The sequence below is a fragment of the Centruroides vittatus genome, unplaced genomic scaffold (assembly GCF_030686945.1).
Source record: "Centruroides vittatus isolate TY-2023 unplaced genomic scaffold, ASM3068694v2 contig_400, whole genome shotgun sequence".
In the NCBI taxonomy this organism is placed as follows: domain Eukaryota; kingdom Metazoa; phylum Arthropoda; class Arachnida; order Scorpiones; family Buthidae; genus Centruroides; species Centruroides vittatus.
The window spans coordinates 1,150,541-1,166,263 of record NW_027122215.1 but is presented as its reverse complement, the minus strand read 5'-3'; the positions used below and the strand labels follow the sequence as shown (position 1 = coordinate 1,166,263).

Genomic DNA, 15,723 nt, shown 5'->3' with positions numbered 1-15,723 from the left:
TCTGTTTTTTAAGAGGATGGACAATATTATCAAAAAGTTGAAGGTTAATATTGTATAGAATTGTGCCTTGATTGTTAAAATTTTGATTTTATGTTATGCAATGTTTTGTGCCAAAAGTAGTGATCTTTATTCTTAAACACAAATTGACCAATCAAATCTTAGCATTTTAAAATCATTGTTTTTAAAATTTTTAAATACAGCAATTTCAAAACATAACAAACACATCTGTGATTTGACAATTTACTGAGTTATTGGTTAACCAAATTTAGGAATTTGTCTATGTACATCTAATTTGGAACTAAACATTCATAGTGTATAAATTTATAAAGTTTGAACTGTATGTTGACATTGTCATCACTGATACAACAAGTACATTGACCATTTTCATTTTGAAGTAGATTGAAATGGCAAACAAGAGGAAACTAAAGATTTTGTCAATAGCTGAAAAAAGTATCCATCATAAAACTGGAGGAAAGCAGAAAGAAAAAATTAGAAATTGCAAAAGAAGTTGGCATTTCATCAAGTACTCCCTCTACATATTTGAAAAACAAGGAGAGGATTTTGGAGAGCTTTAATGAATGACAGAATCAGACAGAACAGAAATCATAAATGTAATTATTCAAATACTGAAAAATACATGCTGAAATGTACAGTGTAGAGACAAGAATATTCTTGTAAATGGAAATTTAGAGAAAAACCTGAAAAATTTTTACAACAGTTACATACCAGATTCAAAACGAGTACTAAAAGCACCAGGCATGGTATAGTTTTCAATAAATTCTGCAGTATAAGAGAAAGATTGGATGAAGTGATTTGAAAAGTTTACCAGAAATTATACAGAACTATAACTTTGATGACATTTTCAACCTGACAAAATAGGTTTATTTTTGAAATGGTGTTCAAAGCTAATTGATGTCATGGAGGTAAAATCAAAGAACATGTAATTTTTCTTTTGGAAACAAACATTACAAGTAATTGAAAACTGCCATCATTATTAATTAGAAAATCTTTAAAATTATGAGTTTCTGCAATGCCAAGTCATTGCCTATACAATATGCAGCAAATAAGAAAATGTGAATGGCATCAGAGCTTTTTTCTTAACAAGATAGAAAGTTAGACACAAAAATGACTGTAAAAAGCAAAAATTATTCTTTTTATCAACAATTGCCATGCATGTTTGGTGATTCTCATTGTGAAAGCTATAATAGTGCAATTTTTACCATCAAATATAACTTATAGATTTGCAACCTTTAGATCAGGGAATCATTCAAAACCCTTTAAATTATGAAATATAGAAAGCTTATCATATGAGAGATGTTGCATGTTATTGGAAACAACCTTGCTAAATGTAATGCAAATGAATAACAAAGATTAAAGTTCCACAAAATACCATTGCAAATAGCTTTACAAAAGCAGTTTTGGTTAACAGTTTGTTGATGCTTTGAATAAGTTTGAATTTTTGTCAGAATTCTTTGACTATATTGAAGACTGGGCTGATTTTATTACAGAATAAATGATGAATAAATGTTATTCAAAGATTTTTTTTTTGTCAACATTTACAATGAACTAGCTGTCTGCACACACTTATGTGAAGACTACATTATTGCTTAAATAAAGAACCAAGCTTAAGAAACAAGCAATGAGGATGAGAAAGAACTAAATCCTCTCAATGGAAAATATCCTGGTTTCTCTAAAAGTTGGAAAGTCATAAAAGCTCTCAGGCTTTGAAGGAGGCTTTCTAAAAACTACGTCATTCATAAAACTATGTTTTCAAGCAGCCAACCATATCAAAAATATTGTTGGAAGGAAGCAATGAATCATCAATGACAAACTCATGTAATAGACTTTCTTCACTAATAGTGTTAATGTTTTGTTATTTTATACATATTTAAAAAGTAATAAAATATAAAATATTTAATTCTAACTATATTGTTTATATTATGATATTTGTGATGTAATTAAAATAACAGTTTCTTTCACTCAAAATTTTGTTAACTTGAAATTTTTCCCTGCTCCTTCCATATTGAGTTTTGAGAGTCCTTACTGTTTTAGGAATTTTGTAAACTATAATGCAAATTCACACTTCTGATAAGTTCCTTAATAATGAAAATGTATCAATTCACAGCAGTAATTTCATATTAAGGGATTATTTTATTAAAAGTGTGAACTTATGTTTTATGGTTCACTAAATTCTTAGAATTTTAAAATTAAAAATATTAATGTCAATTTTTACAATTTTGTGAATATTTATTTATTATTATTATGTTTCATTAGGCACGGGAAGAAAGGAGTTTTGAAAGATATACATATTTTACTAGCTTCTTCAAAAGAAAATTTTGCAGAAGTTTGGACACCTGTTTTATTGGCTGCACAAGCTGAAATTGTACATAGATTTCCTCCACCTAGAAATACTTCAGGTACATTTTAATAATTTAAATATAGAAAACAAATTATACAAATTACATTGTCAGTGATTTTTATCTTATTATTTCTAATAAAAATGAATTGTGTTATTTTATATTAATTGTTTATTTAATTTTTATTTTTGTTTCAAGTTTTATATTTGTAGCTATAGTATTTAGATTGAAAAACTATTAATTTATATCATTAACTAATTTCTTAAATATTATATTTATATATACACAAATTAAGAAATTTTGTATGACTTTAGGTTCTGTCTGTAACATAGACATCGTTCTGACAGACCCTTCCTGTCCTCAGAGTATTGTGCGGCGGGCCAATCAAATGAAAGTTCCATTAGTTTCAATTGAATGGGTTGTCCAGTGTCTTATCTCAGGCTATAAACTTCCAATTGATTTACATCCCAAGTTCAGTTATGACGCATAAAAGATGTATGCATTCGAATTGCATCAAAATGTTGACATTTTGTGATTTTCTTGATGTAGAATGTTACACATGTAATGTCTTCTTAGAGACGTGGCTATAATGGCTTGTGAAAATATGAAATTTTGTAATTATTTGTTTTTGTTATTTTCATGTCATTGTATATTTTAATTTTTGGGGGTATATAATTATTTTAAAAATCTTTATATATATATATATATATATAAAAATGAAATTGGGTATTTTTAAATTGGTTTGATTTTGTATAAATTTTACAGTTTTTAAAAAATCTCCAGACAATAATTGAGAATATTTACATTTTAATAAGAGATGGAGAAGAGATTTTAATTATTGAAATTGTCAACTTACACAAAAATTTCAAAATATGTAAGTGGTATTTCTGGTAATTAAAATTGCATAATGATTATTGACAATTTCAAATTAATGAATTCTTATTATAAGTATGATGGCAGTGATTTTACACAGTCTAACTTTTTTTATTCATTTGGATACGAATCCAAAAAATTTTTGCTTAGAAATCGAATAAGTACATTTGTAATAGGCATTGCCCTCTATCTATAAAAAGTAAACAGATTACATACTTTACAAGATATGTAACAATTGTAAAGAGACCATTTCATTTTGTAACATACTTATGTTATATATTAAAGAGGAAAAAAAGGAAAGAATTTCTAATTTAATATTTTATTTCCATCAGCTCGATTTTATATGAAGTCACACAAAGTCAAGCACTAAATTATTTTTTGTAGGTGCTTTCATGTCTTTAATATTGTTCCATTGATATAATTGATGTATAAATGTATTCGTACAAATATGCTAGCAATATAGAATCATCATGTAATTCCATTATCTTGTCTTGTTTTAGGAAGGAATTGTCATTCTCTGATTTGTCATGTATAATATCATATTTTAATAAAGTAGTGAATTGTCAAATTTGGTAATAAACATCTTTACATATCATTCTACTTCTTTTTTTTTGTCTCCAATTAAAGATTCACGTTTAAAATTCATTAATTTTCATATTATAATAAACAAATTTCTCTTTTCTAGTAATAAAATTACTTTAAATAAATCTATTTTAATGCCAAACATATTTTACATGTTTCAGTATAAAACTAAATCATCACAGTATGTAAATGTTGTTACAGGCCTTATATCTGGAGTAACACATTGATTAAAGCTATAACGTAACAGTAAATGATATTGTTATTCTTTATTTTAAGGGGTAACACACAATATTTACTAAAAATTTCTATTCATTAGACTGATCATTTTCATATACAGTGGAAAATAGAAGTGAAGAATATTAACTATGTAATTGATATTCCAATACAAATTCAAGTGAGTAAATATGTTGTACTTGCAATTCTTAATTAATAACGCAACAAAACTATGCCATAGTTTTGTACCTAAAACAATAAAGTACTACACCATAGCTGAAAATTAAGCAATACTGATTTCATCGTTAGTGCACAACCCCACTGTTTTTATGGATCGTACCCGGTAATGCAGTAAGAGATGCTAATTGTTCACTTTATGTAACGGTAGGGTAACCAGATTTTTTTCGGAAAATCCGGGGACACACGTCAAACATCACTTTTTAGGGTACACAGTAGCAGCCTATATGTATAAGTATTGTCAAATGGGTACTGTACAAATAAGCATGATAGATTGAGCATGTTCACTTCAATTAAATAGCTTCCCTTAAATAAGGTTTATAGCTATTTACTATTGGCTATATTTTTTATTCGCGTATTAAAATTTGACCCCTTTTTGAAATTTTCTCAAAAAGTTAGTTGTTTCATTAAAAAATTATATGGCAACTGTGAAGACATTGGACATGTCCTCTGGCGGAAAAACTATGGCAGCGATAATATTACAGTAACCACAATTTTTAATTAAATTGATAGAAGAGTAGGGTAAACTATTTTGAAGGTCAAGATGACCTTCAAAAGAAACTTGAAAATTGTGGTATGAGATATCTTATCTCATACCACAATTTTCAAGTTTCTAAACATCTAAATAAAATATTTAGATGTTTTTCACTGAGCTTTACTGAATACTTTTTAAGCTGGTTCTGCCATTTTTATGGCATTATAATGGGTTGTTCGGAAAGTAATTTGGTTTTTTCCATACAAAAATAAACGCAATGTTCTTATAATAAATAAATATTTTATTGAATTATATATTGACCATTTTGATCAAATACCTGTTGTCATTGTTTCTGGTAGTAGCAAGATTTCATATTCATAGAAATTTTGATCGTTATTTACAAAAAACTGATCCAAGTGATTTTTGACATTGTCATTTCAAGTAAATGTTTTACAGTTAAAAAAAAATTTGTATAGACCGGAACAAGTAATAATCTGAGTGTGCCCGATCTGGCGAATATGGTTGGTGTAATAACACATCCCATCTAAGCTATAACAGTTTCTGACAAGTTACCAAACTTGTGTGAAATTTGGCATTATGATGGTAAAACATACTTTGTTTGTTGATCAATTCTGGCCTTTTCTGTTTGATGATATTACTCAATTTGTTTACTCCATGGCAGTACATTTTCGAATCAATTGTTAAATTGTCTGGTAAAAGCTCAAAAAAAAATTTCTTTATTAAAATCCCACCATAGAGAGCTTCTCTCTTTAATAACATGTGGAACCCATACATCGAGCATTGAAACGAAACCAATTCGTTTTAAGTAATAATAAACGGTTCAATTTAACAGATTTAGTCTTGTAGTGATTTCACGTGTACGCAGTGGTGATATTCAGCGGGTGATATTTTAACAACGGCCGAACCCGTTGTTAAAATTTTCAGTTTTCCGAACCTTGTTAAACACACGGAACATTTCTCAGTGGTTTTGTTTTTTTTAATATATTAAAATATACGTATTATACTCTGTAATACTACTAAACTAGAGCCTTATACCCCGTTCGCACCGAGCATTTCAATCTAGATTGTGAGCAAGGTCGGGGACTATGTCTTGGTGCGATCTCTCTCGATCTTTTCAATCTCGACCGAAACGAGGTTTAATCGCGATCGATTCAAGAGAGTTCTTGAAACTAGATCCAGTCATAAGAGAGATCCCACAATCTCACGCGCGCGAGATAATACAAGATGGCTGTGGAAGACGTGTCGGGCTATAGACTACGAAATAAAAAGGATATTGTATTACGAGAGATGATGACATCTGTCTGCTATGAGTAGTGCGATTCGGGGTGAAAAATTTCTCTGCCTAAAAAAAATAAAAGGTCGACAGCACTAATATACTATTGTTACCTGGTCTTCGCCCAGGGCTCGTTACGTTCCAAATACGCCACTGATTATTAAATATTTCCCAAGAAAAGGTATTGTATTTATTTCTAGCCAAAACTTCCATTTCGTTTGTCGGTGATTGTCAGGGAAAAATTTTCTGCTAGCGAACCCTTTGTTAACTATTTCGAATATCACCACTGCGTGTACGGCAGATTGCTTCAATCAGTACCTTTGTTTTCATTGGCTTCAAATGGTCATCCAGAATGTGGTGTATCTTCGATATTAAAATTGCCAATTTTGTAAACCAGTTTTGGCACTGTCTTTCTCTCAACACATCTTCTCCAAACATGTACCAAAATTTTTTTCTTGTTTGAACAGCATTTTGATTTTTTAGTTATAAAAAAGCAAAATATGCCGAAAATGATGCTTTCGATTTTCCATATTTGATGGGTCACCAAAAAAAAAAAAACAATTGTACAGAATGAAACAAAATTTTTTACGAATAAGCCTTAAAATGTCAGCTGTCGAAGTATATAATGAAAATGTGGTTTAAAATAAAATTGGTAAAAATACATCTAATTCCGCTAGTAATAAAAAAACGAAATTACTTTCCGAACAACCCAATAATTTAATGCTTAACTACAGTTAAATACATTAAGACAACACAAACTCGTCAAAACATAAATTGTCCTACTTGTCTGATATTAAATGAATCAAACATCTAATGTAATTATGAGAATACTTTGTATATAGTCGCAATCGTTATTCATTGAGATTGTTTTTCTCAATAATTATTAAGGTAATCCATTTTTCTAAGTAACTCTCTGATATATATATTTTTTATTTTTTCTATTTGTTTTCCTTTTTACAAGCACCAAGGAACTCTGTGGAAAAGACTTAGAAGAAACTACTATAACTGACTAAGAAAAAGAGAACGGGATAACACAGTGAAAAAGTAATTTAAATTACTTTGCCATTCTTTTCGACCCCCCTTAAATATTAGAATATCAAAAACAATTTTTAATTAAAATGATAGAAAAGTAGAGAAAACTATTTTAAAGTTTACACTCTACAAAAGAATAAATTATAAAAATGTTAAGACGAAGCATGTTGAATTGCCAACAACAAAAGGCAAGTCGGAAACTACATACGACGCAGGAAAAGAAAAATTCAAAAGATGCATAAGAATTAATTATTAAAACGAAAATGATTTTGAAAAATCCAAAAAGAATCGCAAAATTATTTGCAAAAGTTGATTTTATCACAATTCGAACAAATCACAAATTGTATTTACATTTATCAATCAGAATCAAAGAAATCTAATCAAATTAAAATGTGCTTGGATCTCTTTGATTCTGATTGATCCAGTTTATACTTTGATATTCGTAATTATTATCGCTAATAAATGATTCAGAATATTAATTTTTCAGAACTTATATTTCTTAAATTAAAATACAAATAAAATGTTAAATGAATATAAACATTAAAATATGCGCAAGTCACAATTATGATTCGCATAAATTCCAGTCCGTTTCTGAAGAGTTTGAAACTAAGACCATGGATGGAATCACGAGCACAAGCACAATGTAGCAAATGACTATTCACAGTTAAAACACAAAAACCGGGTTATAGCGTCAAGTTTGGGAGAAAGGTCTCAAATTGGTAAAATTTGTCGCACTTTCGTCCTAATGAACTGGAGGACTGTAGATTGACTTTGTTCTAAATTCCATCTCCAACTGCTAAATTCTCACAATCGACTTCCGTGAGACAAGGCCTGCAATATAAAATTCAAGATTAAATATATAGAGCAGGAATTCAGTTAAAACAACATTTATTCTACGAGAATTGCGCTTACCCGAAACAGCAGCAAGATAATTCCTTGTCTTTCTTCAATTGTGGAGGTGGACCTCCGACGAAATGACCCGGATGAAGCCGATTGCGGTTGAATTCGAAATCTTCCGGCCACATTTCGGCCTCGAGCTGCTCGTGGCTGATATAAGCCAGTCTCAATCTGAATCTGGTTGCCTCGTTAATATAAATGTTCGGTTGCACCCATTCGATGCGTCTGCGATGCTCCGAAAAATCGGGCAAAGATGGACTAGCTTCGGGACCCTCTGGATGTTGAAGATGCTCCGGGAATTCGGGCCCAGATCCAATGATCTGAGGATCTTCTGGATGTACTACGGGACGATGGTGCAATTCTTCACCTTTCTCCTCCATCTCCATACACTTCTCTCCGCTTGTAGGTCTTCGTCTAAAAATCGCACTCCAAAATCTCTTTTTCACTTCGCCCATCTCCTAACTGGAAAATATCAGAATAACTCAGAAAATCAAACGAACTCGCTTCGAACTTCCTAGTCTTAAATGGTTCTGTGAAATCCATTTGTTCAGATGTGTGAATAAAATGTGTCGGAATAAAATGTCGGTCAGTATTCCAAGTTTCACGTGAATAGGATTGAAAGGGACGCTGTTGCCACGCGGTGGCGATCATCGACTGCCGCACTATCTACATCGCTGGGGCTCCATTTCTTGGTCCGCCCGATCACCCGACATCATTTCTTTGAGTTTTTTTTTCTTTGTCAGCATGTCATGTGTATGCTACAAAAGTGCTCCGTGGATGCCATTAAGAGCATGACTCCCAACGTGTCAAAATCAAGTACAAACTGGATATTAATTCAAATGCCCTTGTGTTCTTATTTCATACTATTTTCATTATATTCGTTTCATTTATATATAAAAACATATACAGGTGAAACGAAAAGGAAATTAAAAATACGTATAAAAGAACATATCAGAGCCATCAAAGTAAATTATGCAAATTCGGCAGTGCAAATAAAGAAGGATGTGAAATAGATTTAAACACGATAAAAATAAAGAAAAAGGAAAGAAATAATTTTAAAAGACCTATACGAACATATCTATATAAAAAGACAAAATAAAAACAACAATAACTTGGGACGGGAAATCCACCAATCATGGAACAATATAATCGATAGAGGGAGTAAAGGGTTGAGGCAGTGGTTTCCAACCTGTGGGGCGCGCCCCCTAGGGGGGCGAAGCTGTTGCAAGGGGGGCATGCTGCTCAACCATCGCATTAAATTTTTATAATGTTGTATTAATTATATATTCTTTTTTTGTATTTTTGTAAGATTTGTTTTTATTACATTTAAAATTATTATTTCTTATAATAAATAATTATTTTTTTATATATATATATTTTTACATAATATTGTATATTATTTTGTAGCCCATTAAATAAATTATAATATCAGTTGAGTATTTATGAAATTAGATTGTTAGAAAAATTAGGGGGGCGCAACAATTTTTTTTGTTTAAAGGGGGCGAAGGTACAAAAAGGTTGGAAACCACTGGGTTGAGGGGTTTATAAAAGGAAACCGTTAAGTGAAAAATGTAATTGTACAGTACATACAACGGAAAATAGTGGATATGTAAGTAATAACTGTTTTAACAAACCTTTTTTGTAATTTTAAATGCGTGTTCGTTAATTTTTATACAGGAATAATTATACACTAGAAATCCTCCTGGAAATAATTTATATATATTTTGATGTAATTAATTACAATGAAACCGTAAGTTGCTCAAATGTATACATTATTTTTTATAAAGTATTGTTGTAATTTTATAAATCTTGTGTTTAGCACCTTGTTGATGTAAACCTGCTGAAGGTTTACATTAACAAGGGACCTTTTAGAGCCCGAAACAAATCTTGTGTGTACAGGTGAAATACCAGGTGAACAATAAAGATTTGTTTTTTTCTGAATAAGATTTCCTCCTTTTTGCAGAAACGGAACACCGGTATAATAAGTCCTAATAATATGCTAAATCCTAAGTAAACAAAATATAATGAAAAACAAACCGGATATCTTCAGGATCATAAGTGGAAATGTGCTGATTTAAGGTAACGACCGGCGACTCCATATTTCAGAAGATATTGAAAGCATTTCCTGAGATCAGCACGTCCTAATCAACCAGTGAAACACAACGTTGTGTGGCATATAGAAATCCTCGGTCTGCCCGTAACTGCGAAACCATGTCGCCTTGTACCCGACAGGCTTAAAATCGCCGACTGAATTCGACAAGATGATAGCTCTTGACCATATGCGAACATCAAAAAGTAATTACCCATCATCACTCCACATGGTCACCAAGAAAGACAGTTCAGATTGGCGACCCGTGGGCGATTATCGCGCCCTAACCGCATAAACCATAAAGGGCAGATACGGCGCGCCGTATCTGTCCTTTATGGTTGTAGTGATAGTAGTAGGTCATCCGAATCTTGCGATCCAATCCGAGAAAAAAGTTCGGCATACCGTCTCTGCAGATATGTAGGAAATTGAAATGACCTCTGGCCATCTGGTGAAACGGTCGATCACTGTAAGGCAGTAGTGTTTCCCGTCAGCTGGCGGAAGTGGTCCTATCAGATTCATGTGAGATTCCATCTTCACATTGGTGCGATGTTTGGAACGCCGCGGTGTTCCAAACATCTCAGATTTCACATCAAAACTGCACGGAACACAAATCTTCTCGCACATAGATTTAATCAAGGCCTATCATCAAATACCCGTTTATCCGCCGAACGTGCACAAAACAGCTATGACGACACCGTTTGTTCTTTTCGAGCACCAGGATGTAATTCGGATTGTGCAACGCATCCCCAACCTCTCAACGGTTTATTGACGAGAGGATACTCCTTCGTACATGCTTTTGTCGATGATATATTAATAGCATCACGCTCCCAGGAAGAACACGTCTCGCATCTCCGCGCCATTATACTAACGCCTACAAGAGTATGGGTTGACCATAAATCCTTCGAAATGCAGCTTTGGCGTACCATTAATCGAATTTCTCTGATTCAAGGTTTTGGTCATCCGAGAATTTACTAAACCCCCGTCTCTCATCCAACTTTAGACGGTTCTTAGGCATAATGAATTTCTACAGGAGATGTATTCCTTGAGCGGCACACATCCTCGCCTGTTAGTGCAGCTGTTAAAAGGATAAAAAGAACGGAAAACGTACGTCACTCACTCGGAAAACAGAATCACATCTCTGCAATAATCTGAAGCGACACAACAATCCTTCGTATCAGCTAAGGCCACACTCCTCCATCATCCCAATATCCGGAGCTAAACTATGCGTATGGGTAGATGCGTCAGAGGCAGCGGTTGGTGGAGCACTGATACAACACAACAGGAAATGGGAATCCATCATCTTCATCTCAGCAAAATTGACATCAAATCAACGCAACTGGTCAGCTTACGACAGAGAGCTTGTTGGCAATATACACATCAATAAAACGATTTCGCCATAAGTTAGAAGCCCGAGAATTCGCGATCTATACGGATTAAAAACCCCTTATATACACCTTCAAACAGAAACCAGATAAGTGTTCACCACGACAAATGCGGCATCTCGATTTTCTATCCCAATTTTCTACGGACATATGTCATATTCCGCGCACAGCCAACACGATAGCAGATGCTCTCTCCCGCATCGAGATAGATTCTATTACCTCTGCTTCTCCTCTAGACTTCCGAGAGTTAGCTACAACGCAATCTAGATTCGGAGCTTCATCAATTGTTAAAGGCTCCTATGTTGCTCAGACTAGAGTTGAAATTCTTTCCACCTAACGAAATCGACGTATATTGCGAAACATCATCCGAAATCGCTCGCCCTTTCGGGCCACACAATCTCCGACGAACCATATTCGATCACCTACATGGACTTTCGCATCCAGGAGCGACAGCAACCACTAAGCTAATTTCGAGCCGTTATGTTTGGCCGGGCATGCGGAAGAACACCCGTCAGTGGAGATGAACTTGCATCCCCTACCAGAAATCAAACCCGGACACCAATAGGAAAGTTTACACTTCCGGAAGAAACATTTTTCCATCTTCACATGAATCTGACGGGAAACACCACTGCCTTACAGTGATCGACCGTTTTACCAGATGGCCAGAGGTCATCCCAATTTCCTACATATCTGCAGAAACTGTATGCCGAACTTTTTTCTCGGATTGGATCGCAAGATTCGGATGCCCTACTACCATCGCCAATGATCAAGGACACCAGTTCGAGTCAAACCTTTTCCAAGAACTGACCGGACTTCTCGGCACCAATCACATCCATTCAGCAGCATGTAATTCCCGATCAAACGGATTAATAGAACGATTACACAGATACCTGAAGCATCGCTAATGGCACACGAATCCTCCAAATGGACCGATGCTCTTTCGGTAGTCTTCCTGGGTATTCGTTCAGCACTTAAAGCCGATATAGGCACAATAGCAACCGAACTGTTATATGGCACCCCGTTAAAATTATCGTCTGATATCATCAGCCCCGATACCCCCACCGATTCCTTGCGGATCTTTCGTCAGTCAACTGAAACATCACATGGCCAATCTGAAACCGCTAGCAACCGTCTCCAATTCCACAGAAAAAATTTTCATTTGTCCTGAGCTGAAAGAATGTACACATGTTTTGTTAAAATTCGACGCAAACCGACCACCTCTTCGCCAGCCTTATCTTACAGCATATATCTTACAGGATGAATTACCCCAGAAATCCAATATCGAATACATTCAGTCAAAACCATCACAGACAACATTGTCATCTGCAATAGCAGACAACAAAAACTGGAAACGTCCTCCAAAGAAGATTGGACCGTAAACTCAAGATAAGGCCGTCATGTTCATTTTCCTAAAAGACTAGCGACAAAAGTTTCAATCAAAAAATTTAATATATTTAATCTAAACATTTCAAAGAAATATTTGAGCTTTTGAGTTAAGAATTTAGACTAAATACTGCTTTTTTGTCTGTTTAAAATCAACATTGTAACAAAATTCGAATTAAAATTTCTAATATACATATGCTTATTGTAAATTCAAACACGAACATAATATTTTCTTATCTAAAAAAACTAGCAACGAGTTGCTTACCTTTCCCGACAACATTTGGTGACGCCATCTGTTATCATATTTTATTTTAAAAACTTTTATATTTTTAACTATTATAGAATGGTAAAAAGCTTAATTTTGAGGATCGGGTGGGTTTTATAAAAAAATCTTTCGGTCGCCTTTCTTCATCTCACTTTCCTAGAAATGGCAAAACCAAAAACTACAGACAAGAAGAACCCAAATCAAACTGGCTGTCCGGTAACCGTCAGAATTACCAAAAAGATGACTTTTCTCGGCTGTCCAGTCTCAAATCTGCCAACACATTTGCCTGGTATTGGACGAGTCTACGGAGCACTTCTTGCAGAAACAAGCTATGGATTGGTCCACGAACCATCATGAGAATTTTGAGGCTGAGAGGTAACGAAGCTAAATTTGTGACTCGACTTCGTTGCAAAACTAGAGCCATTAGATACCATGCGTATCAATTCTATGACAGCCTACTGCAATGGTGTCAAGAACACAACTTCTTGTAAATTGCTATTTAAGAAGAGAGAGTGATCGGCAAAATTCACTCATCAATTAAAGAACGTATCGACGATTTAAAAAATTTTAATTTAAATTATTATGATGCCACTATTGAAGATAATAATTATTCTACTGTAAAATTAACGAATTACTGTGTTTAAATTCTGAGATTTATTGTTTTAATTTTTTATAAGTATTTGTTTATTTGGTAAGTTTTGGCAACGCGCAATACTTGGGCGATGCCTTCCGGGAGGTCTTTTTAAGGGAAACTGGCCCCTATTTAGGCGTTACAGACGTGGAGAACACCCGGAAAACTCCACGTAGCCAGCCCGCCCGTCCGTGCGAGGTGCGAACCCACGACCGAACTACCAGTGTTCAGGGTACGAAGACCACTTGGCCATTGATGTGTCTTAAAAACATTTGCTTTATTGTCGTTCTCTTTTCGATAAATGACCTAAATTTTCAATTTGGCATTTAATAAATTGAAATATATTCAGTAAATATAAATGTCCGTATTTAATCAATCATTTAACATTATGTAAGTAACTGGAATATTTTTCGTGTAGCAAAATTACGGCCCAAAATGGTCAAGCTGAACACTGGGAGTTCGGTCGTGGGTTTGCGTCTGGACAACGGGCTGGCCACATGAAGTTTTCTGGGCATGTTAATAACACCTAAATAGAGTTCAGTTTACAATAAAAGACTTCCCGAGAGTCATTCCCCTCGGCAGATCGTCACGTGTCGCGTTGCCGTATATGAATAAAACAAAACAAAACAAAACCATTTATTAGTAACTAGTAGACATGTCCGGCATTTCCTTACCAAAAAGTAAGAAGACTAAACGTTAAAATGAAAACCACGTTACAAGTTTTGTTATTTTAGCCTACGGTTACGTCTATCACGAAGTGTTGAGATCAAATCGGAGGAAGAGCGGAGTGTCCGGATTTCATGAAAGTCTATATTTTTCTCATGGTTCCAGAGAATAAGTACGAAAAATTTGGCGCAGTTCGGACAAAGGGTTTAGGAGTTAATAAGGCGGGATAAAATCTGGGTTTTTTAACTCTCCACCGTGTGGGCATTAAGAGGGCCTCTTTTAGCAAGCCCATCATGGATTCGGCCAGGTGGTGAGGGATGGAGCCCAACATATCCGGACCACCACCTGAAAAATTCCTTAGGCTTTTTCAATCCGTTCTGATTTGATCCCGGATCCCCACAGCGGTGGGTTACCACCTTGGGCGCTCGGCCATCCGGTCATCTATATCAGGGGTGGCCAACTTTTGTGCACGTAAGATCTACTTTTTATCGTAAAAATGTGTCACGATCGACTTGTTGTCATAGGCATAGTCTAAGTGGGGAGGGGGAAGTGTGAAATACATACTAAGTTTATGCACTGTTTCAGTACGAAGTGCACTCACTGCTTATAAGTCGAGTCATAACTGCATGCACACAGTTGCGTTTGGTTACAAATATAATACATTAAGTCAAGACATCGCTAGCGATCGACCAAAATTGGCTTGGCGATCGACTTGTTGGCCACCCCTGATCTATATCGAGGGATAGTGTCCAGGTTTCGTGATAGTCTATATTTCCTCACAGTCTGAGTGAAGCAAGAATATTTTGGAGCAGATTGACCAAAAACCTAAGAACAGAGAAGCAAACATTCTATATCCTATATAAAACCGACGGGGGTCCGTCTACTCCAACTGTTCCGAGGAACCATCTAGCTTAACAGTTCCTCATTCGGGTCAGTTCCAACAGTTCCAGTTCCAGAAGCGAAACTGGATTTCCCACCTCTAATAATTACGTAGACGCCGAACGGTCGAAGCGGTTAAGGCATCGACCTATCGCCCCACGACAATAACAAGCTTAAGCAATAGCGTCTCGAACGGGGTACAATCGATACGAGTTTTTATTTATAGTACTTTATATGCGGTTGGCCCGGAAAAACAAGTCCGTATATTTTGGAAATATCTATTAAATACGCCTCTTTTTAAAATAAATTAAATAAACACACGTCGCGGTGGTCATAATAGAAAAAATTACCTTAATTTGAATTTTCTTATAAATTTTTAAATAAAATTCTATAATTCGAAAAAGAAAAATCGTCACATCTGGCAACGTTCGAAATGTTGTCGTGACTTCCGGTTCCGTATAGCATATA

At 34.5% G+C, this 15,723-nt stretch overlaps 2 protein-coding genes and 1 long non-coding RNA gene across 5 annotated transcripts in view; 1 reads left to right on the top strand and 2 right to left on the bottom strand.

Annotated features, from left to right (window-relative positions):
- LOC136976395 (TP53-binding protein 1-like) overlaps positions 1-3,825 on the top strand; it is a 112,051-nt gene extending 108,226 nt beyond the window's left edge. Inside the window, exons 27-28 of the mRNA XM_067271654.1 lie at positions 2,275-2,417; positions 2,672-3,825. Of these exons, the coding sequence (XP_067127755.1) occupies positions 2,275-2,417; positions 2,672-2,847 (319 nt within the window). The 3' untranslated portion in view covers positions 2,848-3,825. The remainder of the gene's footprint in view (positions 1-2,274; positions 2,418-2,671) is intronic.
- LOC136976413 (uncharacterized) overlaps positions 1-15,723 on the bottom strand; it is a 198,639-nt gene that overhangs the window by 115,656 nt on the left and 67,260 nt on the right. The window lies entirely within an intron of this gene.
- LOC136976410 (uncharacterized) lies at positions 7,596-15,722 on the bottom strand. 2 transcript variants are annotated; one of them, XM_067271675.1, is made up of 3 exons: positions 15,606-15,722; positions 7,976-8,422; positions 7,596-7,894 (listed from the first exon to the last, which is right to left on the bottom strand). In XM_067271675.1, the coding sequence occupies exons 2-3, from the start codon at positions 8,413-8,415 to the stop codon at positions 7,840-7,842; spliced, it is 495 nt and encodes a 164-aa protein (XP_067127776.1). In that variant the 5' UTR covers positions 8,416-8,422; positions 15,606-15,722; the 3' UTR covers positions 7,596-7,839. The 2 variants fall into 2 exon arrangements, with proteins under 2 accessions (XP_067127776.1, XP_067127777.1); XM_067271676.1 differs by lacking the exon at positions 15,606-15,722 and adding an exon at positions 15,354-15,432.

Excerpts from the sequence above, each read along its gene's own strand:
- LOC136976410 (XM_067271675.1), bottom strand. The coding sequence starts at position 8,415 with ATGGGCGAAGTGAAAAAGAGATTTTGGAGTGCGATTTTTAGACGAAGA. Across the intron at positions 7,895-7,975 it reads TTATCTTGCTGCTGTTTCGG|GCCTTGTCTCACGGAAGTCG; the intron begins GTAAGCGCAATT and ends TTTATATTGCAG.